Source organism: Hetaerina americana, unplaced genomic scaffold (genome assembly GCF_022747635.1).
Source record: "Hetaerina americana unplaced genomic scaffold, ioHetAmer1.1.p SCAF_3, whole genome shotgun sequence".
Taxonomy (NCBI): domain Eukaryota; kingdom Metazoa; phylum Arthropoda; class Insecta; order Odonata; family Calopterygidae; genus Hetaerina; species Hetaerina americana.
Genome location: NW_027286874.1, coordinates 45,520,877 through 45,546,296, shown reverse-complemented (window position 1 = coordinate 45,546,296; position 25,420 = coordinate 45,520,877). Strand labels below are relative to the sequence as shown.

The window sequence follows — 25,420 nt, the reverse complement described above, 5'->3', positions numbered from 1 at the left end:
TAGTGATTTTGCGTTTTCAAAACCGCGTTTGCAGAATATCTCTGCAGGATCAATAATACGGCAAAGTATGGGTAGGTACAAAAAGAAAAGCGCTTTTAATTTTCATATGAAGAAGTTTTGAAGTTACTTCTTATATATTAATTTCTCTATTAAATTTTTACGGGTTAAAGTATCTACGTAGAATACCTTATTTATTCATTATAGACTACTCAGTCAACTTCTTAACTGAACTTTTGACGCGTTGGTGTCGTGATAGAAAATTAAATAGGTATCTTTGTGAAGCAGGACACATGATCCAAGATTTTATACATTCCATTTAAGTTGTTACCAGATGAAAAATTTCTGCGCGAGTCATCATTTTTATGTATTTTATCATACTAAAGTTTGATATCTATCTAATCAACATTTTACATTTGCAGGACGTCATAACATTCCATAGCATAACATTATATCTCAAAACAATGTATCATATATTTAATAACAGACTTTAATAACACAATACTTGAATGAGTCTAGAAATCAAAATTAAAATTATTATAACAAGTGAACGGCGAAAGGATTAAATCAGTTAAGTTTGCAGATGGCCAAGCGATAGTTAGTCAGACAGCAAAGGAATCCCAGTTATTATTGAGGGCTTTGCAAAAGCAATGCGAGGGGTATGGGATAAAGAGTAACCACAATAAAACAATGAGATATCCTAGAATTAGGAAAGAAAAGTTTAACATTAAAGTAGGAGGGAATAAACTGGAGCAGTTCATATATTTCTGTTTTATTTTAGAGGAACAGGGGCATAGTATTGGAGACATTGGAGAAAATTTGCGTTGGCGAATGAGGCATTTGCAAGAAGTTAATTGATTACAGGTTTACTGAACAAAAATGTTAAGAAAAATGATTGAACATATTTTACGAAGCGTTGAGTTTTACCGGATGTGAGACCTGGTCTTTAAGTCAAGAGGGTCTAGCGTAGATTACATAGAGGCTGTTGAGATGTGGGTATGGCAGAGTATGGAAGCAAAAAATAAGAGATTACGATATAAACTGAGGTTGTAAACAAGGTGGGCGAAGAGAGAATTTTGCAGGGGGGAAATCCAAAAAAGGTAGAGTAAATTGTATGGAAGAAATATTGAAAAGTAGTGTAGGATATATTGAAAGTAAAGGTAAGTTGGAGAACGTAATAGACGGGAGAACGTTGGTAAGAGGGGCAGAAAAAGGATGACGGTAGGCCTTTTAGACAGCATGAGGACAGGCAGAAACAAGAAAAGAAAGAAAAATATAGAGCAAAGAAAAAATCAGGCACACTCGAGTGTAATTTCCTGACTAGATGGAATCCATTGTCCCATGCCTAACTTTCCTCAGTTTCTAATGAATATTTCGCGTTGAAAGTTTTCCGAGACTCCTTATTCATTCAAACTCTCTCAAATTTACCTTGATTTTTAAATATATAATAAAACACAGATAGAAATGATTAAAGTTATTTAAAATACATCGACTTCCTTGAGGATGTGTGAAGCATTAAAATCGGAGATTAGCTGCAAACACTTCCGCCGAGAGGTGGACGAAAGAAAGATCACAGAGATGGGAGTTTACGAAAAGCAAGCGGGTTTTAGAAAATCGAATTTCATAACAGAAATCTCACTTCATAAAAGGTGGAAATAAGGAAGAGAAATGAGATTGAAGAAAGATTCCTCCAAGATTCCTCCACCTTACGTTATAATCAGTTCCAATGAATTATTGATGCAAATGACCTTAGCCTTCGGCCACCTCCCATAAGAAATAGGATTCATATAAAACTTAACTTTTTATTATAATAAACTTTTTAAATCAAGCTCCTTTGAACTTTTATCTTATTTGTAGTCATCCTTAATGAGCTCCAAATAATTGGAGCGATAGACTTGTAACTATTGTAAAATAACTCTTCTCAAATTATTCTGTAGGCATAAAAATTGAATTAATCGACCCACACACAAGAAATCAAGTGCTGGAGACATTCTTAAATATGATTTCAGTAAACTTTAAAGGATGAGCTAGGTAAATGAGTGTGGCTGAATACCGTTATGTAATATGCCCGATAAATATTTGAATTAGTCGGTGGAGGTGTGAGGGGTGCACTTTGTTTGGGGCTTCTTGTTTTGAGAGACTTCTTAACGGACAAATAATACGCTAAAGGTCGAACAACTATCACCCCTGCTTGATTACTTTCACTTACTTATATAATGGATTATCATACACCTACTGATTCTACATAAAAATGATTTTATCCATAGTATTTAGCGTTCAAAGAAATGTGGCATACCAAACAAGCCCAGATACATTAACATTTATTATTGTATTCATATTTAACACCGACTGCCATAATATTTGTGATAATTCAGTTATAAGTACGATGCATGAGAAAGATAAGTACCATCAACTGTGATTACTGATATTGTTATGTTCACAAGTAATCAAACAATGTAACGTATATATTACTGATATTGCTCAAGTAATCAAACAATGTAACGTATATAATTAATTTCCTTCTACCTCGGAAGAAATATTGCATCAATTATATGGTTTATAACATTTAGTACCAGAGGGAATGCGCAAAAACGTTCATATGAGCAGATGCAATAAGGGTAAAAATAATAATACCGAATAATGAATCACTGTCAACTTACTATCAAACTCACTATTGATGATTTCCCAGATTCCTGCTGTCCCAACCACTGTTTGGAAGAAGGCAGTAAATTATTGCGTTACAAAGCTTGTGCATTGAGCAGGGGCAAAACTTCTCACTAGAATGATCATACTTGATTCCAAAGTCTAAAAAATTAATTTTGTGAATGATTTAACATTTCTCAGTTTACACAACTCGAGCGACTCAGTTTTCTTGTCATTCTAGACGCATTGCCATCACTTCCTTTCACAGTCAGTCGAGTGAGCATGGATTTCGATGTGCTCGTTCGACAGAACGAGGTAAACAAGAGACGGAGAATAACAAAAACACATTTCGTTAGCCTTGGGAAATGCGTGGCACTATGTAGTCCGCATCCGACGGTCGGGGACTAGTATAACCCCCCACAACATATAGAAAGTACCAGCGGATTTTTCCACGGTGAACTGGAGAAGCGCGATAGGCTACCCGGGAGCAAGAGAGACGTGATTACAGGGATACATTTGTAGAGACCGTCCTTGTCATCATGCTTTTTAATTACTTGGATGAACAAGTGGTGGATAACGTTTTACGTCATTGCTTCTGACGAGCGACCGTGAGCGTATGGCCATACCTTTCGCCGTCCCCCACTCCCTCCAGTTCTGACCCTCCCTTTCACTGCGTTCGTCTCCTTCCCTGCCGTTCAATTGTGGGTCATCATATAACTCCGCTGTTTCAGTCCGAGATGTTCAAATAAGAGCTGTTGATGGTTCAGGGATCACTTCTTACGACGCCGTCCGGAATAGTTACCTGTAATATCTCGTAAGAGTGGAGACGCTCCAATTCTCTCCCGCCGGATGCTGTTTGATAGGTAAGTGTCATTTTGTTTCGCATAAACCGTTCCCACGTATTCGGAGAATTTCTTTATAAAATTTTATTTCTCTTTCATCTGAGTCTCTTACTCTCTTCTCACTCACTCTTCTTCCTCTTTGTCTAATCGATTTCGCTTTCAGAAAGTCCGAATTTGTCAAACAATGTCACCTTAGTACCCAGCAATTCAACACTCAGAAGTCAAGGACTGATTTTCAGACTACTGTGACTTTTAGTCTCCGTATATCTAAAGTATTGTGCATTCTCCGAAAGAGGGATTCCTTTACTCAAAAGGGCAGGAAGGGTAAAATAATAGTAATATTTTTTTTATTATTTGTGGCAAGTAAACGTGAAGGGAGTGAGTGAACGAGTAACGGGACGGAACGGGTGTGGCAAGCATAAGGCAGGTGTGGCAAAAATTCGTATCTTAGGTCACGTATTTCTACCATGACAACGTTATTTGTGTGTGGGCATGAACTGTCTTGATGAAAGATGACTTTTTTCCTGCCAAACCTGGCCTTTTTTGCGTATATTTTGCTATAGTAGGTCCAGAAAGTCAACGTAGTATTGTCCAGTAATTGTTTGACCAGTGGGAAGATTATCTACCAGCAGAATCCCTTTCGCATCCCAGAAAACAGAGGCCGTCGCCTTTTCGGCCGACTGTATTACCTTTGGTGGCGGTGAATCAAAATGTTTCTACTGCTTTGACTACTGTTTTGTCTCTAGAATGTAGTAGTGTACACAGGTTTTATCTGATGTCACAACCAGGTGCAGAAAATCCCGTTGGTTGCATTTAAAACGGGTCAAACATTATTCGGAAATTTCCATTCTGATGCATTTGTGATGCTGCGTCAAGAGTCGCGGCACCCATCTAGCAGATAATTTTCTCATATCCAATTCCATTGTTAAAATGTGATATACCCATTCAAATGACATCCCTACAGCCTCAGCGATTTCTCGCACTTTTAGTTGACGATCCTCCATGACCATTTTATGTACTTTTGCGATGATTTCTTTAGCAGTGGCACATTTTGGCCGACCGCTACGCGGATCATCATCTAAGCTGTCCCGACCAAACTTGAACTCGTTCATCCATTTGGCAACAGTTGAATATGAAGGAGCCGAATGGATCTGGGGGCAGAGTGTTCTGAAAGTCGGCATGAATTTCTATTGCTTTGCTCATACCTTTCTTTACAAATTATTTAATCACTCTTAGAATCTCAATTCTTTCCAATTTTCACAAATCACTAGACGGTAACAACAACAGATAGGCGTCCGCATCACAGATTCTTCCCAGAGCACTGATGCGTCATGTATTTGCTCATAAAGGATTACCTATTACTATGCGACAAAATCGTTGGGCTACCATTGACATCTGATGGTGATTCCGAGAACCTTTCAAACTACCCTCATATCTGCGGAGTATTCAGACGGATTACTGTCTCCGATCAACACTATTGAGGAACTCAGTCATTTTTCTCCAATAGATTAGTACTATTAATCTCCAAACGTGTTTTGGAACGTGAGATAACTAAAGTTTTTATTTCTCGGCAATTGAGGAGCATAATTACGGGTAAAAAAACTTCAAAATAAATGCCTTAGGCCTCCGCTGGACTAGTATGCTTTATTTTATATTAGAAAATGGTCGTGCAATGGCTATGCAATGAAAACCTTTATAACCACTTAGCTCATTCAAATATTTTTTAACAAGGTCATCTCTCTTTGGATAAATCACCTTTATTTTTTCTATGACTTTCAACAGGAAGCTTAACAATTTTTGTTATTTTTGGCGTAAAGTTTACTCAAATTCAGAACAATAGACACTATTTTTCAGGTGGTGGGCATCAACTCACTTCCAGCTGAAGCAGTATTAGAGATCTTTGGGAAACAGAGAGAGAAGGTTTGCCCTGTGTTTATTTCCCCATTTTGTGTTTTTTGAAGAGAGAAACTGAAGGGGTGGGAAAAAGACAAAAGAAATCTGAATAGAGCCAAGATAGGAGGGCAAATATCTCAAACAATTAAGCATCTTTTCGAATGAGAAGTATAATGTACTTCAGCTCTCACTTTCTGAGTTCTGCCTGCAAAAATGCTATGATTTTTCATTCGTTCACCCATGCACTTGCACAAGTGTGGCACACGGCCCTGTTACGCGAATGAAATATAATTTATAATAAATAAATAATATATATATACATATAATTCTTTATAACCGAGCTGGATTATAAACATACACTTTATTTTATATGTATTATATATATAAATTATATATAATATATATATATATATTATAATAATATAAATTATATATATATATATATATATATATATATATATATATATATATATATATATATATATATATATATATAATTCAGCCGGCCGGCTCGACGCATATTTTTCATTTGAGTGATTTCGTGCATACCCTCGGTTTTTTACTTTAACTTTAATCGGTGTTTTCCCTCTCTTGGTATAATTTTCTTCCCACGCATGATGGCACCAATGACGCACCCTTCCGTGAATAACTGTTGACCTCAGAAATCTTGTTTCATACTGAATAAATAAGACGGAAGATGCGTGCATGCCTCATTAAATGTCTGTTTACGTAACATGGAAGGCCGGTGTTACTTTGAAAATGTTAATTCATTCATGAAAATATTGTGGAAGTTTGGTCCGAATTCCAGGAATTACATTCTTTGGCTGAACCAATACTTTCTCTGGTGGAAAAGAGATTTATTTCCTCAATACATGAAAAATTGTACACATAAATTTTGCTATATTATGGGATGTGATGCCTGACTGAATCAATGCAATATTTTCAGCGAAGCAACATGTGGATCCAGGTTTGTCCAGCAATGCTGATGGTGGTGTTGCAATTGGTGTCGGAATTTTCATGTCAGTCTGCTCCTCTTGTAGTCGGAGTAAAAGCAAATGGAGGTGAGAAACTGATAAATCACTGGTTCTTGAGTGTTTAAGTATTTTCTAATGCCTTGCATTTTTATACTGTTTAGTCGATTGCATGTACGCGACTATTGGTGAATATGAGATCTCTATTTAAAATATTCGTGATTCCCTAAAGAGCCCTCACAAGCAGGCTAGTGCAGGTTCTATGTGTATTGATTCTGCTAAGAATGGGTGCCAAAGACCCTCCTCTTAATTCGTGACATGAAGATTTGTGTGACTCATTCTTATGCAAAACATATCCTTTTCCTGTATTGTGTGGCCTCTTATTCGCTCATTTGCCTGCATTATTTTTTTATACCAATATTTTTAATGAATCGATTTACATTTCGTTTGGAATGTGTGCCAACAAAATTATTTCGGACTGCAATGGGTAATGGTTTTAATATGGAATTACCTATGCAACATAGGAAGTGGCATTGGGGCCTTAATTTAAAAGTTAAACTTCATTTAACTTTAACTAAACTGAACTTAATTCAAATTGCAATCTGAATTTTAGAGCCTTCGACGCTACTTCCTGTTTGGAAGGTTTTTCTCATGGCTGCATGGGTATGACTCGGCAAGTTCATCGCGCTACCTTGTGCCTGGGGATCGGGTTATTGTGGTAACTACCTCGGAACACCTGTGAATGAAGAAAGGGGTCAAAGCATTGCGTCGTCGTTCGTTTCCGGCACTGCCTTTAAATAAATAGCATATGTTCGCTATTAAATTTTGCTTAATTAAGTCCTAATTAGTAATTGGACGACTAAAAGCTTACAGATATTTTTAAAATACCAGTTTATGATCTTTTTGAATTTTTCAGGAATATTTCTGATCCCGGAATTTTTTTAATTGAAATTTATGCTAAGCACGTCGGTAATATGAATTTATGCACATAATTTCGTAACTTAAAGCATGATAAGCAACCAAATTTAATGCCAGATAAAAATGTGAAAAGCTAAAGTTTTCATTTAATACAACTTTTAATCTTATACAATCTTGTACTGGAATCGGTATTTTGTTTAATATATGCATAAAACATCCTCCAAAAGTATACACACCAAATCTTGTAACATATGTGATGTCTTTTGCCAGAAAATGAAACCATTTGCTTTGAAATGCTGGGCTGCATAGGGACTTCTGATGAATGGTACAGTATTAAGCGACCCATCAACCTCAAGCCTTCAACACGCGAAGAAATTGGGACGAAGTTCACCCTGTATACCAGGGAAAACAACGAAAATGGGGTGAGTTCAACTATTTGGAACTTATTTATTCCAGCGCATATGTGGATTTCGGATTTAAGAATACATATGTAGTCTAATAATGACCCTTTTTTCCGGCTCTGTAAAATAAGATAAACATGTGTGGTCTGAAATGTTTCCGACTCAGTAAATTTCAGAAAAAAATGTCTTGTATCTTTGTTAGGTTGAAAACTTTTCAGACTACCCTCGTAGATAATAAACATTCAGTTTACTTGTTAAGTAATTTGGCTCACCATTCTCCTGATAGTAATTGCAAGATTTCAGCTGATTGCCAATGCCGGCGGAAGTTTTAACTCTAGTGGTTTTCTGCCTTTTAAAAACATTATTACCATAATTATCTTCAATTTGAATATGATTGGTAGATGAATTGCCTGTAGAAGTCTTTCCGTTATGAAATTACATCTCATTCTGAAGAGATAAAACAACTAATTTAAATTTCATATTTTTTTATAAGAAATGCAGGTTTCGACCTTCAAACTTCATAATTAAGTGAAACGCCGAAACAAGTGACACGCTTATTAATGAAATCTGAAGTTTTAATGTTAATGATTAGTAACTTTAACCCTGCATTCTGCCCTAATCTAAGTTTTTTTCCTTACCTATAGAAATGCTAAAATTTCTTAAAAATATGTCTTCTTCGAGTAAATTTTGCATCTTACTTTTTCCCAAGGAGTTACGATAAAACCCAATAGCTTCCTTCGCAGCCCTTAAACTCTTTGGCGCGGTCACTAAACGTTTGATTGACAACAAATGGAATGATGCTTCTAATTTATCTGATTTGCGAAATATTATCCTCTTTTAAATTTTCTTCACGTATTCACCTCGCTTACGAGTTATTCTGGCCTCAAATTTCTGTGTCAAATATAAAGAATGAATGAATGTACGTATTTTATAGCTAGTTCTGATACATGTAATATGAGAAATGAGCTCAACCAAGAAGAATTTAGAAAATTTACCAGTAATGGCAGGCTGGGCGTACATCATTCGATAAATATTACTAAATTAATAATGAAAGAAAATATTTGGCTTTTCCATGTAAAATAGCTTTAATAGCGTAACATCTCCAGGAAGTACTAGGAAGATATCCCGCTGTAGCGAAACCTTTTGTCCTATTAAAACTATTTTTTGTGTAAAATCCAAGTATCTTCTTTCATCATGAAAGATCACCATGGCATGCTTGAAACTTTGTTGCACATTAAATTAATTACTCTAACGAATTTTTGGAGCTCACAAACGGCTATAACCATGGGGACATCTGCTGGGGTCCTAGGCTCGTGGATGAAAAGTTATAACATGGCGTATCATCATGCCGACCCGAGAATTTTTAAACGAGTGCAGTAATCCGCGACGCAATTATATATCGATAAAATGCATGAATGATAAAACACTTGAATTAATGTTCGCAGGAATGATAAGAAGTATCACTCTGACCTCATTACTAGCCTCTTGAGCCAAGGAAGCAGAGAAATGTGAACAGAGTAGGTTTAGTACACAATCGCATATTCCCAAAATAATCATATCGATTCGGCCAGAGAAAGCTTCCAATCTCTGAGTGTATATTCTTTACGCATGGCGCCATTAAACGATGGTTAATTCCAGGAGACGCTGCGTGTGGCTGCCGACGGCGACGTCGCGAGCCGATTCTACGACCCCACCAAGGACACCAAGTTGATCGTGCATGGATTCAAGAGTATGGCATCAGTCGACTGGGCCGTGGTAAATGTGTAAACTTCTTTGTTCACATTAAATTATGCATGCACGGACGATGATGTTAAGGCATTTGCGAAAGTCTTCGTGCCGGCGATCGGATGAAAAGAAGACATGGAGAAGGGAATTCTGTGAATAAGGATGGAGAAAGAGAGAAGTGGCATCGTGCAATTACAACTCCATATCTCAGAATTTGTAGATCTCGTGTTCTTTTTCGTGCGTTTAATATGACTAATACCAAAGCCAAATACCGGTTTATTTAATTTATAAAGTCACCATGCATAAACAAGTATTCTCGACCCATTGCTTTTGTAGTCGAAATTTTTATGTCACGGTGTAATCAAATCTTTCTACCGGTAATTCTCACGCCTTCCTGTAGATTATCACCTGCAGTGTTTGTAGGTTTTTCTTATATATTTCCAGTCGTTTGATTTAAAAAAATAAAAGTTAATAAAAGGTGGTTTAATTTCATACCGAACGCACAGCGCGTAAGTATTTCCTTTTAAATTTCTGTAATTGATTCCGTAAAACATCGAGACATTTCACGTACTCTTGAAATACAGTCTACCTGGGAGAAGTCTTACTCCTACTGGTTGTCAATCAAAACCGCACTACGTACAGTCGTGTATCGAGGGGAAAGCGGATCAATATGGTGGAAAGAACAACTGACACATTGAGACGAAGGGCGTCACATTGATGTTCTTGTGGTCACATATGTATGTCTAGTTACATCTCTCCTACCTGTTGCTAATTCTTAATAGCATTAATTTATTACAATATAATGTAATTAAAATGATATTTTTGCGAGTGGTTAGAGGGATTAAGATAAGTGCACTGTACGCATCCACTCTCCCACCTTGCTTCATTCGATGCAGAGGAGGGGGCCGGAGTTTCAATCACAAGCTCGTAACAGTACGCTTCGCACAGTCGGAAATCACCCAGTATAATCACAAATTATTTTTACTAACACCACAGGTGGATGTTGAATCATTATTCCCTCAAAATAAATTCTAAAACAGATTTATGCTTGTTTTTCGAAAATTGAAACGATGTCGTTTTCTCGTATTTAAAGGATATGAGACAACGGCTCCTGAGGCAGCTGGATGTTAACGTCATAACAGTGGACTGGTCGGAAGGTGCTTCGAAGACATATTCCCAAGCGGTCTCCAACACACGCGTTGTGGGTTTAGAAGTGGCGAACATGGTGAACGCTCTTATTGTAAGTGGAAATAGTGGACATTATTATTATGCCTCATCCATATTTCATGCTTTGGCTAATTATGTCAGTAACGGCTAAAGTTAATGAAGGATTTTGAGAGCCAAGACAAAATTCACTTCATGACTGTTTCACTTAAATTTTGAACCAGATTAAAGAAGGATTCACCTCCAACGAGAATGTTCACTTCACAGGAGGGAAAAGATGCGTCTGCCTCGAACTTCCACTTAATTGGACACAGCCTTGGTGCGCACACCGTCGGATACGCGGGCGAAAGGATTGCCGGACTCAGAAGGATCACAGGTGCACATTGCCGGTTACCTCATTAGTATCAGGCAATGAGGATGCCTTTTCCTAGTGTTTGCCCATGTTTTCTCACCTCTTTGTACACGTGTGAACGTTTTTTTCTACAAACGCATGTTTAAACCTAGACGACAGCGAACAAATTCTTTCGTATTGCATTCAATGTTAGTGAAACACTATTATCAGCGTGATGAAATTTGTTCAAATCAAAGTTAGTTTAGTTTATTTTTTCAGTATCCTTCAAGCCACCGCTAGGATGTGTGGTTGGGGGTGATTGTACTCCAGACTACCCTTGATCCAAAATATCTTTCCCTCCTAGCGAGGTTGGAAAACACTATCCTGATCCCTTATCGCTCGTGGAAAAATAACATCTTAAGTCTATCTGTTCTACACTTAATCTCTCAAATTTTACTGACATGAACCGGCCCACCGTAGTACGATGGGGCCAATGACAGATTTTCAGCGAAATTGCTTAAGATACATCCTTCCAATTTATGCAAGAGATTTGATCTGTAATTTAACATTCGATCCGTGAGTGATTCCCAACCTAGCTCTTCTAATAATTTTGATACGCTACTCAGTTTTCATAACGTTTTAAAAATCTAAATCATATACGCTACATGCGATCCAATTCGGTAACCAATCCAATTTCATAAGTTAAATATTGCAAAGCGCAAAACCAATCATCTCCTTACCAAGCGATTCTGTGTGAAATACAAAAAAAATGTTTTAATTACCAGTGATGATGTCTGTTTGTATTCAAATTTATTTTTATGTTGTTGGTATCAATAAATAGTGCTCCTCTAAATCTTATTTATCCGTTTAAAGTTGTAGCAGCATTATGAGTACTAATTCATACTTGGTTTTTTTCTGGAAGTGATCAGTATTGAATTTTTCTGGGGAAAATGAGAAAGCATTAGAAATTTTCAAAAAAACGAAACCGTCAAAAGCACAGTTTATGAATAGTTCTGTATCTATGACTTTTGTTTGTATAATTCGTGAAATATTTTGATAGTACCTTATTACACTCAAAATCAGAATCTTGAGGACAGCCCGACTTGTGCTCAGGTATTTAAAATTGAAATGCAGTTCAAGAATAAGTTTTCCGGTTTTTCTTCTTAAGCGCTCTTCTATAATATTTTATAACTCGCCCAGTTTATCGCTATTCATCTTAATACCACGACTTCAATCTATGAAGAGAGAGAGAAAAGGAAGATTTCAATATGCAGGGAATGGTTCGAAGAAAAAATTAATTGTTGAAAATAATTCTGTTCAGCTATTTCTTATTATTACCTACTATTAGGTAAGAGTAATATTACTAATAAATGTTCTCATTATCTTTAGGATTGGATCCCGCTGGACCATTATTCAACAAATTACCAAAATTCGTTCGTCTGGACTCGAGTGATGCAACATTCGTCGACGTGATCCATTCTGATGCAGAGGATTTTGGTATTATTCATGCTGTTACTTTCAACGAATAGCCTAAGTCCAAAAAAGGAACAGGTTTTTGATTCCAATTTTCCATCTCAAATTTTCTCCTTAAATTTACCAAAACATATTCTTCAGCATAACATTTTGCCCATCTATATTATCCGAAGTGATAGCAATTCCATTTGGTAATATGTTTCGGGATTCTGGTAATATAGTCAATAAATGTCAAGCTTTGTAGGAAACCGTGCCTTGGATTTTACATGTTGATGTCCGATTGGATATGTAGGCTATGGAATTCAGGATGTTTCCGGGCACCTCGACTTCTTCCCCAACGGCGGCTACAGGCAGCCAGGAGCAGAGGTCCCAGGCATCCCTCTTTCCATCATCCCCGAAGAAATAGTCGAGGCTACGGATCTCGGGTCTTCCCACGGCCGCGCTGTTCAACTCTTCTTGGATTCCATCGAAGCTCCGCCTTCGCTCGGCGATGACCGACGCCGCGACGACCCGGAGGTCAACCGCTGCACACTTATTGCATACCTTTGTGACTCATATGAATCCTTTCTTGAAGTGAGTGGTAACTTAATATTTTGCGTTTTAACTCAAAAGACAAATCGCTCGTCTTAGCTGTTGGGACACGAAAAGAGCATTTCATGCACTGCAGGGATGTCCCGCTGTATGTGCCTCAAATGACCATACAATCTTCTACTTCCCTTTTATGCCTATATTTACGAACCTTAATACCGGTTTCCTGCAATAGGAACTAACTGGTAACTAAGTACCCGCACGTGGAAAATAAGTTTAGCGAAACCAAGAATCGTTCTCAAGATCTACAAATGACTTTGATGTTAATTCATTGCATGTCACTTTAACAGTCATGTACCGTGACTGGGTGGTACATCCCCACTGCTTAGAATCCGGCCGACCGACCTTCTCGGACCGTCCAACCTCCCTATGCCATATCGCGATGAGTCAGCTGCAGGGACGGTATATAGGTTGATAGATACGGATGTACTTGTTGGATAGATATACATGACGCTCAGTTAAAAGGAAAGGAAACGATAAGGGATGGGAAAATGTGTGCATGTGGTGTGCTTGAGGAACTTTATTAGATTTCAATGCATTATTTAATTGCATATATATGCAATTTAATGATAATATAATAGCAAATGGAAAAATATCGGCATAAAATCTCGAAAAAATCGAAGACACTATGTACATTGTACGTGTAGGCTTCGAGGAAATTACTCTCGTTCAATTTTTGAAACGGACTCCTTACAAATTTTAACAATTCTAATGCCAATATTCAGACTCGTCCTTAAAAATAATATCAATCTTCTGAGAATCTGAGTATTAATTTTGGCAATGCAATACATTTTTCCTTTGCTCTTAGGGTAATTGCACGAGTTGTGGTGAGGACGGAACCAAGTGTGCCATGATGGGAATCGATGCGGACAGCTATCCACTTCAAGGACTGGAATCTTCGGAGCCTCGGAAATTCTACTTGAAAACTAATTCCTCATCACCATTTTGTGGTACGAATGTTTAGTTTGTAACAACTCTCAGTTATAGAAGTTAAGCGGTTCAGGCAAGCACGCTATCATCGCCATTAATTTTGTTTTGATATTATGTTGCTTTGTTCATTTCATATTAGTATTCTTTTTTGGCAAAAAAAGAAAGGTTTCCAGCCGCTGAACACAATAAAGAAGCTCATCAGCTTTATAAGCCCAATAATCGTGGGATACAGAATTTGAATCCTAGATACATCTTTAAATAGTTCCCGTATCCATTGTACATCCAGATAGGTTTTGAATGGTCTCAACAAATAATCTACTTTAAGTATAGGGTAGACTTAATCCTGCCTAGTTTCTTGCTTGCCCTAGTAGTATCGTCCCTTTTTTGTTCGTCAAACTTTGCCCGTCAATTTTAAATACTTTCTCATCCTCACTTACCCTCTTTTTTTATTCTCTCTTCCATTCGACGCATTCAACCTTCCTTTACCTCTCAATGAGTCCTCAACTCACTTTTTCTACCTTTTTCGGATTTTGCCCAGCAACTTCCTCTTTACGGCCAAAAACTTCCTCATACTTTTTCATTATCTACCACTTCATCCAACTTACTTTCTCCATTCTTATCTGACTCATGCATATTTTTGTATACTTAGTCATCGTAACTATCATGAACTCCCCATATTTGCATATGCTTCCAACGATATTTTTCTTTTTATATTCCTACTACCTCCTACTGTTATCAATTCCCTCCTCCTGTTCAAGCTTCTTTGCCTAACGCATTTCTACTTCTTATCACCGTAATACTTTGACCAATTTGGTCCTTAACACTCTCGAGATAAGTAAACTGTTCCGCCTGCTCTAGGTTATGATCTGCTATTTTAATTCTGAAATTTATCCTATTTTAATATTTAAATTAGCTTTCATCTTTCCCGAAAACCGCGGAGTCTTAGGATTAGTTGTACTTTCTGCTACGTAACTCTGTGTTTACATTTTTCCAGTTCCCTCTCACGTCTATCGTTCTAATCATTCTGAATGTAATCCATGGTTTCCTTATCCTTTTCCTATTTACTATTCCTACAGTTTCTTTGACGGCTTTCGAAATCTCTTTTTTGATATGCCCCATTTTTGTTCTATTGTACGAGCTTGTCCCTTAACCATAGTCCCCGACCTCACTATCGCCTCTACCTTCGCCTTTCGCGCGGAAGTCCCAATACTATCAAACGTTTCCAGGGAGCACCCGCAATTATTTTCGAATTGATTTTGTAGCCTGTAGACTTCTCTCTATGATTGGTAGGTGGCATGTAGACTTAGACAAAGACCAAGTTTGTTCGTTCAGCTCTTGCATCAATTAATAATATTCTAACAGCCGTTTGCTCTCTGCTTACTACGCTTCTGCCTACCTTTTTGTCCTATTTAATTCCCATCCCTATCTAGCTATCTTCTCCTCTGCTGTATAATACTCTGTCACCATCGCTCCAGTAATCCCGCTATCCTTCCATCTCACCCTGCACAGTCCTAAAATATCTACACTTCCTTTATACATCTCCCGCTTTATATTTTCTAATTTCCCAGTTATCAGCATCGTCCTAAAATTCCAAGTATCTATTCATGCTTGTTCGGCCCTCTTCTGTGCTGCTTCTCTCGATTTCACTTAGTGAGGATTTTGTGAGATGATGACCGCAGAAGCCTTACCTCTTCCGCTGCCGGGCATGACACTCAGCCCATTAGGCCGAGTCCCGTAGTTGTCAGGACTCATTTTAATGCCCATCATCGGTTCATGGGATAATTATAGAGGTGGTTTCCTTCATCAACAGTATTTTTTGCGTGACACCATTACTGCCCACTAGGGTCAGACGCCATTGCAATCACCTCACTGAGGAACAGCCGCTTTACGAGCTATCTTTCGTCTGGCTCCTACCCTTCGAACTATCTTGCATGGGCGACCCTATGACGAACAAGTGTCATTGCTCCCATCAGCACAGCTCTAGTTGTCATCAGTACGTATGCAAACTCTTCCACCTTGGAAAGTCTGTAGTTATTGGGGAAGAAAAACTTAAGTATTTTTAAAGTCATTAGAGGAGTCCTGGCGTACCGTCACATTTGCGCACTTCTCAACTCAAAGCCCTTCTCTTGCTGTCTTTAGCCTCCCTCAGAATTAGAAATGAAATCAACTGGCGATTACGGACAACCCTTGCTACCTCATCTGCATTACGTATCCCTGCCCATCATACATAAATCAATATAATGAATGAAAGTGGCCCTAGGGAAATGTATACGATATTTCTATTGTGGGATTCGAAATACTATTAGGCCCACAATTTAAGTATTGATATCTCATATCGATAAAACGCAAAATGACGTTTGTTTTTTTAGGTTACCATTATGCTGTGAGGTTGACACTGGCGAAGGACTCAGAAGGACAGGACCAAGTGGCCGGAGACTTGGCAGTGACGCTCTCCGGCGACAGAGGGGTTGCCAGCGACATGGATCTAACGGAGAAGTTAGCGCTAACATAGTTCCGCTCTCTTTTCTTTTCAGTTGGTCTGGAAAGGGCAATATTCATAGTTTATTGCATTGCATGAAGCCGCTCGTATTGTTTTGTTGGAATTGGGAGGGAATTATCAAAGAATTCACAGTGAAGGCTAATAAACTGCCTAATTTCAATGGTAATGGTTATCCCCCGCCTCTGTTCCTATCTTTAGCTTCACATTAATCCTAACTAAATATTCTTTCCCCTTCTTCTACTTAATAAAGTAAAAATTATCTTACATGTATCATGAGAATTGATGAATATGTTGTCATTTCTTCTAGTTTCAAGTATGGATTTAAACTTAATATTATTATTTGACAAAGCAGATTAAAGAAATGATTTTGAATCAAGCGTATATCTCCTAGTCAGCTGCATATGATTTCACGAAAATTAAAATATATTATGGATTCATTTTTTAGCTCTTTTGCCTTTATATCATTTATACTCGAATACAGAGCGAAAAAAAAGTTCTTGCGCTCTAAAATCTCTTAGAATTTCGAGTAGGACAGTTCTTTTCATTTTTAAAAAGGGATTTGGCCATTCAAATTATGACAAAGAACAGCTATCAACTCAAGTTGAGAAGAGACTACGTGTTATTGTTATAGACATGTTCCTTCCCCTGCAACACATTACTTTCCTCTCGCTGGGCCTAAAAAGAAAAAGTTTAATTTAATGGCTGTCGAAAATTTAGTCCCTTCAAAAACTAACTTTGCTCGATTTTATTTTAACCAAAGTACCTATGCCCACTAATAATATGTTCTTACAGTAAGTATATCAGTTAAATTAAGAACCTACTGACTGGATACATCAAATACATTTTTTCCTTTAATACCTGTAGTATTATAGAGTCTCGAAAATGAAACTAGTGATGTGAAATGCATGAAAATTACGTTTTATGTCGAAAATTTGGTCGTGTCCTAGTTAAATGCATGGCGGAATTACTTAGTTACTATTTTTCATTCCATAATTATTATTGCTTATTATTAAACTATTTTTAAAGAAGTAAAATCATTTCCCTTCAATGGGTGTATAGGTGGCCTATTGCAGCGAAATACTGAGAGGCATACCTGTATTGTGAGATGGAATAACATACTTGAACGATGCAAAATATTTTACGAATTCTGCGATTCATCAGGTTTGATGAAAAAAATTGATTTTGGAATAAAAAGTCTGATTCCTGGGTCACTTATAAGCATCGTTTATGTTTTTCAATGCAATTGATAGCAACCAAGATAACATTTCAAATTGATAATATTAAACTTGAAGAAAGGAAGAATTAAGGTTGGAAATTTCACTCTATCATATCTCTAGACGTGAAAGTGGTTAGACGGTTTAGTCTCTAGCGGTTAGTGGTTAGTAGGTTTAGAGGTAAAATAAAATAATTAGACCGTTTATTTTATGAAAAATTATTCAAATGAGGAAAGGTACCCTTATTAATTAAATTACAAAAAATTGCATTCTTTAAATTGTATTTAAGAGCTGTGATGTGCCAAAAGTTAACGCAAATAAATGGAATATGTGAAATCCTAAATAATTTTTCAAATGTTACCATCAAAATAATGTGCACTGAATTGGGACACAACCAATCGAACTAAAATCGTTCTCTTCTGCTACAGTGCGACACATTTCTAAATTGATTATATTTTCATTTGTATTCATATTATTTTCCTAAGTACCTTCGTTTCTTTTCATTTCCCATCTTCCCGTATCGCTTGCATTTTTGTTTAATTTCATTCAATTATATTTTCAACTGAAAGAGATTTTAACTGTTTTCATTTCGCTCGAGGAAAACGAAACCTTTTATCAATAAAGTAATTCAGTAATGGGTTGCAGTGGTCATTGGTCGCGGTAGTCTAGGGGTACTGACTACTGGAGGGTCCGGGCAAGCCTCTCTGAGAACCCTCAGCTCCACCCAAGCTGTGTAATTTTTTTGGGGACCAGAGATTCCTGGGAAATCATGGCCGGAACTGGCTGCACTACCCTGTGTGAATTTCATACGCCGTCGGTGAGCTCTACTATCTCCGAGCAAACCGATCTTCGGGTCGATTACAGTTTTTATGATTTTTAATATAATATTAATAACGCGATTTTTATAGATAAGCCGTTCTCGGTCATCTAAAAATTTTTTCCATTACAGTGGCATAAGGAAAATGAGAAAAGGTGGAAGCTACGATTTCCTTGGATACAGTCACACAAATGTTGGAAACATTGAAAGTGCCAATGTCACTTGGAAATGGAACCCAAAACTCTTCAGCAAGGAATCATGTTTGCTAGGCTGTGTTAAAGATTTATATGTGTCAGATTTGGAGGTTACGAACTTAGGATATTTTCCTCCGGTGAGGTAGGTGGTTATCTACATCTATTTATTACCTCACAAGTCCCAATGAAGTAATGAATCAATCAAAATTATATCGCTCGGTACAAATTACCCAGAGATAATAAGTGGAAAGAACTATGAATTGAGCAACTGAGAGATTTCTTCAATTACTCCCCATTCAGTTTGACTGAGAAATAGATTTAAAAAATGAGGGGATGCAAATTAATCAAAAATTAAGAGGATATACTAAAGGCTTTATATCTGGTCGACGAAATGGGAACACTTTCTTCATAGTACCTTTTTCTATCTCGAATTTATATGATAACTAACATATTTTATTCATTTTGTTCATTGCAGGTCTCGAAAGACTACACAGTCTGGCCAACATGGTATTACACAGATAAAAAATGAAAATTCGTCTGTCTTCATTTTTGTTTGATTTATTCAAACTGTATTACCTTTATAATCAACGTATTCTCATATGTTTTGTTACAATCATTCATTTGTTCTACAGAACACCTTCAAAGTATGATATTGAAAGTTCTTTGACCAAAATAAGTGCTTGTTTCTGTCATTCAGTACGATATTGTTTGAATAAAAGTCGCAACTGTGGATAGCAGAGCAATTAATTAATTCACCTGACGATCGGTTGAAAACACCAATCAAGAATAAAGCTTTTTTTTAAATGAACACATTTAGCTGAGTTACTTCGTAATAATATGGCAAACAATCCTGAGGAAAAATAAATATAGTTAAACATGAAGTATTTGCACAATTTCGTGTTTACCAATAAGGTGAGAAATACAAGAGTTAAGCTGTTATAATATGAAGCAAAAACTATACCTTAGTCAGAGTTGCTTGAAAATAATCATTTACATCAGTGAAATTGTTTGCCAGAAGTTCATATAGTGGAGAATATTCACATAGTGAATATGTGAAATTCAAAAGATACCTAGTTTTAATGCGTAGAGACGAGGCAATGCCTATTATTGAATTTTAGTCAGGATACGGATAAATTGGACTGGACTAGAGTTCATTTTATGTGACACAAATGAAGCTTGACAAATTATCCGCGTATCTGAGATTCTTTTTGTGTATGCTGAAAATTACTATTTTAGTTTTTCTCTCGGAAAAAGGTAAGTAAAATGGAATTTCGGAACTATTTCGTCTCTTGATTTAATATGTTTTTTGTTTATCCAATATTATTCAGTGGCCTCGTCTCGTTATTATTCCTCGAATGATCATTCACCTGAACACGCCTCCTAGCTATATGATCAAGGTGGGTACCTTGCCACTCGGAGCAAACCTTAATATTTTGATAATCACTATAAAGTACTCCTTACGTCCTATTTACACCCATCATTGTGTTCATCCATTCACGAATCACCACCGACATTTATTTCCTTTTTGGCCCTCTCAATTACTTTCCTTGTGTATACCTTTGCTATCATTGAATTACTTCCATAATGGTAGTGACTCAACCAATATAATGAAAATGAACATGTGTAACATTAATTTTTTACTATAATAAAATTAACGAAAATTTACAATTCAATATTTTCTTCGACTTTGATACCACTCGTGTACAATCAACATGCATCATCATAAACCGATGCTTCAAGAAAGTAAAAGTTAACTGGATACTTAAGGATATCTTATGTAAAAATAATTATAATCAACTTTGATAGTAGTCCAAAAAAACTGCGGGGAGATTCCGCGGTGGTAAATTTTAACTTAGTCATCCGCTAATGCGCATTACAATGCGACATTTTCAAAGTTTAAAAAGGACACTTCGTTAGCTGAACTGGCTAAAGCACTCGGTCGGGCATTGAGTGGTCCAGGTTTCTATCCCGGTTAATGCGAATGATGTTTACAGTTTTAAATTGTTGTATATGATTTCGGTATTAACACATTATATTCACATATTATTCATTCTACCTGGTGATCCTGATACCATCTTTACTCCACATAAATAGCTATTGGCTCTAACTCTCTTTTTATGTTAATATTTGCTTATTAAATGAAATGCATGGCATCCAAATGTGGTCGACATAAGCAGACTTTCTTGTTAAAGTTTTCATAATCTTCAAGAGTTGTTAAAGAGAGCATTGATCCGTAGAAACTCTGTCAATCTCATAACTTCATCATCGCTCTTCGCACGAATATTTTTCATTACCTCCTTATCGTAGTTCATCCTTGGCCTTATGTAATTATTCTTCTCCATGCTTCCTTCAAATAGATTTTTAAGTACGGAACTATCGTACCTAAGAGTTCCTTCAAATAGTTTTCCTCTTTTCCTTTTAGCTGTCCTCCATAGGCCTCTAATCTTCACCCATTCATCGAAGTATTTCATTTGTTACCCTTTCTATTTTATTTTGAATGATCCTTAAAATGCCATCTTTAAGTGTATTTAACATGAAAATTGGGGCCATTAATGGTTTTGAAATATTTCCCTGCAGCAACTAGGTGGAAACGTGACTAATGAATATGTTTTGAACATAAACTGAATGCCTGTTACATTTTTCACTATGCGTAGTTTCAAAATGTTTATATTTTTAATGTAGCTTTTCTATAAAATCTTAATGCCTAAAAAATGCGGTATATGACTTTCAGTTCAATTCAATTCGCTTTTCTTTGACTGATAATTTGCAAATATAAATGTCAACATTTGAGATTATTTTTTCTTAATACGGGTTATCTTAATACAGGTTGTATCAATTCTCTCAAAACTATACAAATGTCAATTACCATTCCCTTTTCATACTTCACATTACATACGGTTTTGTTTTCCGCGCACATTTTCTTACCACTGTAATCTGAGGAGGTATACCAAATTTTTCTCAAGTCTGGTAGTCGACGATCAAATATTTTTTGGCACATGCTGCCCAAAAACTACCTGCAGAAGATGTTGAAATGGGCGATGCATTAATGTGTGTCCTCACCAGAAGACCATCTCCCGACTGTTCTTTGGTGAGGACACCCTCGCTCACGAGCAATCGAAGCGGTTTCTGCAACCAGCGGAAAATGTGCAGCGCTTGGAATTCTTTGGCTTTTGTTGACGACACCTAATTGGGCCTACGTAACCCGGACTGTTGATGCCCTCGGCCATCAGTTGAAGACGATGAAGCGATCGGGCGGATGGAGTTATGTGCTGGCCGTCGTGGCAACGGTTGGAGCGCCGATATTATTGGGCGAAGTGTCTGCACAAGCTGAAAATGCGACAAGTGGTTAGTGGTAACCGTGAGATGATCATTCAAAATGTTTATATCTATTGTTTACGCAGTACAGCACTGTATTTCCAGAGAAGAATGCTAAGGGTAGTCAGGGTTCAACTCCGTCGAAATACGTGAGCGGTAAATGAAAATCATGATATCGAGCCCAAGATTCCTTTTTTATTAGCGTTTTGAGGTTGAATCTATCATAAAAATGCACCCAGCAGTGTGCGTGAGGAATCCTTAAAACTAAGGCCCGCTGGAGAGTTATCATACAGGCGTAAGAGTCAAAGGGCACCAATGATATTTTGAAAAAATAATTTCAGACTACTTAAATATTCGTTATGCTCGACTGAGGGAGGTATAGACTTGGTCTTGTCCCCAGAATTTTAGTGAAAGTTGTGATTTAAGAAGATTCAAAATGAAAGCGATTAATTTTTAATTCTGGAATAGCCACAATGGTCAAACTTATTATTTCATATTATTGTGTGCTTGAGAAAAATTCTTTAAAACTTTTACCATGGCAGTTATTTTCATAAACTTCTCACCTGATTATGTCACCTCACCTTCCTCTTCTGTGATTTTACAATCATTTCCTGGATGACATTTTTTTGGGCGAAATTTCATCCAACCATAAAATTTCGGGCGATGTTTATTTTTACAGTTCGTCAGTTCTCACATTATCTTACCCCCATGCTAATTTAAACAAAAACACTGTGTGACTATTTATGTTCGTTATTAGGAATTAGAAAGTCGAATTTTGATTTTTTTTAATTTTCAACTCTTTCGTTAGACGCACGGGAGGCATTTTGAAATATCTCTCTTTTCATGCTAATTAAGGAAGAATTAAATACCGAGTCCCTGCATCAGTTTGATCCCTGATAGTTGCCCGCGTGCTTTTTATTGTAGCATGTATTTCAGCCTCATATTTCGTCCATTGTGAAATAAACAGAGGTTATGACATTTTCGGTAAAGAGGAAGGATAAGTTAAACGTTAAAATAGAAGAGCAAAAACTAGAGCAGGAGGAACGGTTGACGTATCTCGTAAGTGTTTTAAATGTAAGGAGAAGAATTGTACTAGGCAAAGAGGCTTTTACAAAGAGAAGAGAGTTGGTGTCGGAGACGTTCAGTTAAGATGTGTAGAAAAGGCTCGTCAAAACTTTCATATGTAGCGGGGCTTTGCATAGCGTGGAAATACTGTCATTGAAGCAAAATGATAGACGTACATTGGAGATTTCAGAAATGTGGGTGTGGATAAGAATAGGAAAGCTGAACGTAGAAACATGGAACACTGAAAGATGGACGGAAAGAAACACGAAGGAGGAAGTGCTAGACATGATGGGGGAAGAGAGAGGATTGTAGGGAGAAATCCAAAGCAGACAGGAGAGATGGATTCAGACCGTTTTGACTGGGAATAGGACGTTGAAGACTGTGATAGAGGGGAGAACGTAAGGCAAACGAGGAAGGGGAAGGAATAGGGTGTCATGTTAGATGGATGAGAGGAGGAAAAAAGTGTGCGGAATTTAAAAGGGTGTCCCAGGCTAAGTTGTATGTTTTGTTGGGAAAGGTAAGGAAATGTATTGCTGCACAATTCTATGGGTATGTTGCCATTCAAAACCTACCTTAACCGGGAAAATACCATTAATGATAATCTCATCTAGTTTAAATCATTCAAAATGTTCTTTTCCTGATGCGAAACAGCTTTGTCAACAGCCATTTGCATGGTCAATTCCCTTTGGTGACCCGACTTCATAGGTCTAAAATCTCCTGAGTAGTCACTTCCAATGGCCGCTAAGGTTTCCGGTGTAAAGATGTCTATCTAAATAATGAAGTCCATCCAAAATAGTAACACTATCGGTTTTTTTGTCAGAGTTGGATTTCAGACCACGGTTCGAATTAGTGATACCGTCTTGCAACCAACCTACTGATTCCGTTGTCTACCTATATTCTGTGTGCTGCGGTGAAAATGAAAACGAATCTGGTACACTATCCTTCAGATAATATACTTGTATGTAAATCTCTTGGAAAAATTCCGACAAAAATTCAATTTATATTTCCGTTTAGTTGTCAGTACGAGCAACCCCTATCTATATTTATAGGAAATATTGAGGAATATACAAAAATTGAAGGAAAAACGGTGAAATTCGTCGAGTTCCGGAGAACAAAATTTATGAAAAACTGTACATTCGGTTTCGCTGACTATGATTAGATGTCGCACTTGACGTCAAGCGTCACAGTACCTGGAGCATATGCACATAGATTGGTTTTAAAGTGTTGTACAAATGGTAGTACTGTTTTTAATAAATTGTGTTTCGCGGAACTCAACAAATTTCACTGAGTAATCTTGAAATATACAAAGGTTCCACTAAGCTATGCCCAACAATTTTAATATCAAATATAAGGCTCCCTTCCTGCTACAGCTGAAGTTGTTATGGATTCAAATAAAAGTAAACGCCACAAAGGTTTTATCAAACATAGTTGCCAATCACGCATGATTTACCAGGAAATAGTTTAAATATAAATATATATAACGATATATTCATGTAGTATAATTATAATTCCTGAATAACGTTGACCTCTTCAGCTCCTAAAGTTATATTTGACAAACGACCATTTAAATGTTAAGAGTTTCAGCCATTGTGACATCGAGCGTCTATGAATTTTTCTTCCTCAGGTAAAGCAGGATGCACAAGACTCATCGAACAACTGGTTTTGGTGTTCAGAAATGTACAGGAAACCCCCAGAGCTGACCCAAATTTTGTCCCAACTTTTAATTTGTATACAAGAAACAATCCAATCAGAGGGGTAAGCACAATTTTACACTGCATTATATTTAATTTGTTTCGACAGTATTTTGAATTGAAATCAATTGAAATCCAGTATTTCTGAAATCAATCAAAATTAAACTGGCCTCTTGCACTAACAGTAATAAATTGTTGACGATACGCCTGTCATATTTTACACTATGTCCTCTTTGAACTCACGAGAGAAAATAAAACTCTACTATCTAGTCTAATTGTTTCTTAACATACGTGTCCTACATTCAAAATTTATATCACGACCCCTCACCTAACTCAATCTGCTAGCTTGCAACCTAACTAGCTTAATGTATCGCTTTTAATTATTTCAGGAGAGGTTAAGAATTGCGCCTGACGGTGGAGTTGACTCTGGCAATTACAATCCAGAGAGGGATACCAAATTCATCATTCACGGCTTTCTCGGAAGGGGAACGAACAAATGGATTGAGGTAAGTAGAATATGCGCCATTGACATCACCTACACAATACCCCGGAAGCCACCGCTAGTATGCATTAGGGAATCAGCCTCATATGCACACATATGAATTAATACATGCAGAGGAATGTACTTTTGCTTATGTACACAAACACAAGTACACTAAATTTTGGCTTTTAATTTAAAAGTTTTGGGTACTTCGGTTCTATTTTTTTATGATTGTGCAGCGTGCTTAGTAAGAAAGAGTGCTTGAAT

At 37.0% G+C, this 25,420-nt stretch overlaps 1 protein-coding gene across 1 annotated transcript; it reads left to right on the top strand.

Annotated features, from left to right (window-relative positions):
• Positions 1–3,375: 3,375 nt before the first annotated feature.
• On the top strand, positions 3,376–19,338 carry LOC139690533 (pancreatic lipase-related protein 2-like). The gene is made up of 12 exons (XM_071587997.1): positions 3,376–3,503; positions 6,322–6,436; positions 7,535–7,686; positions 9,304–9,420; positions 10,484–10,630; positions 10,822–10,930; positions 12,275–12,382; positions 12,651–12,931; positions 13,755–13,896; positions 16,246–16,372; positions 18,540–18,743; positions 19,077–19,338. Exons 2-12 carry the CDS (start codon positions 6,331–6,333, stop codon positions 19,156–19,158), a joined length of 1,575 nt encoding a protein of 524 aa, XP_071444098.1. The 5' UTR covers positions 3,376–3,503; positions 6,322–6,330; the 3' UTR covers positions 19,159–19,338.
• The last annotated feature ends 6,082 nt before the right edge of the window (positions 19,339–25,420 follow it).

What these genes read in the sequence shown, in the direction of transcription:
- LOC139690533 (XM_071587997.1), top strand. Translation starts at nt 6,331, where the DNA reads ATGTGGATCCAGGTTTGTCCAGCAATGCTGATGGTGGTGTTGCAATTG. An exon ending in ACATGGTGAACGCTCTTATT is followed by an intron (nt 10,631 to 10,821) that starts GTAAGTGGAAAT and finishes TTCACTTCACAG; the next exon opens with GAGGGAAAAGATGCGTCTGC. An exon ending in TTCCTCATCACCATTTTGTG is followed by an intron (nt 13,897 to 16,245) that starts GTACGAATGTTT and finishes TTGTTTTTTTAG; the next exon opens with GTTACCATTATGCTGTGAGG.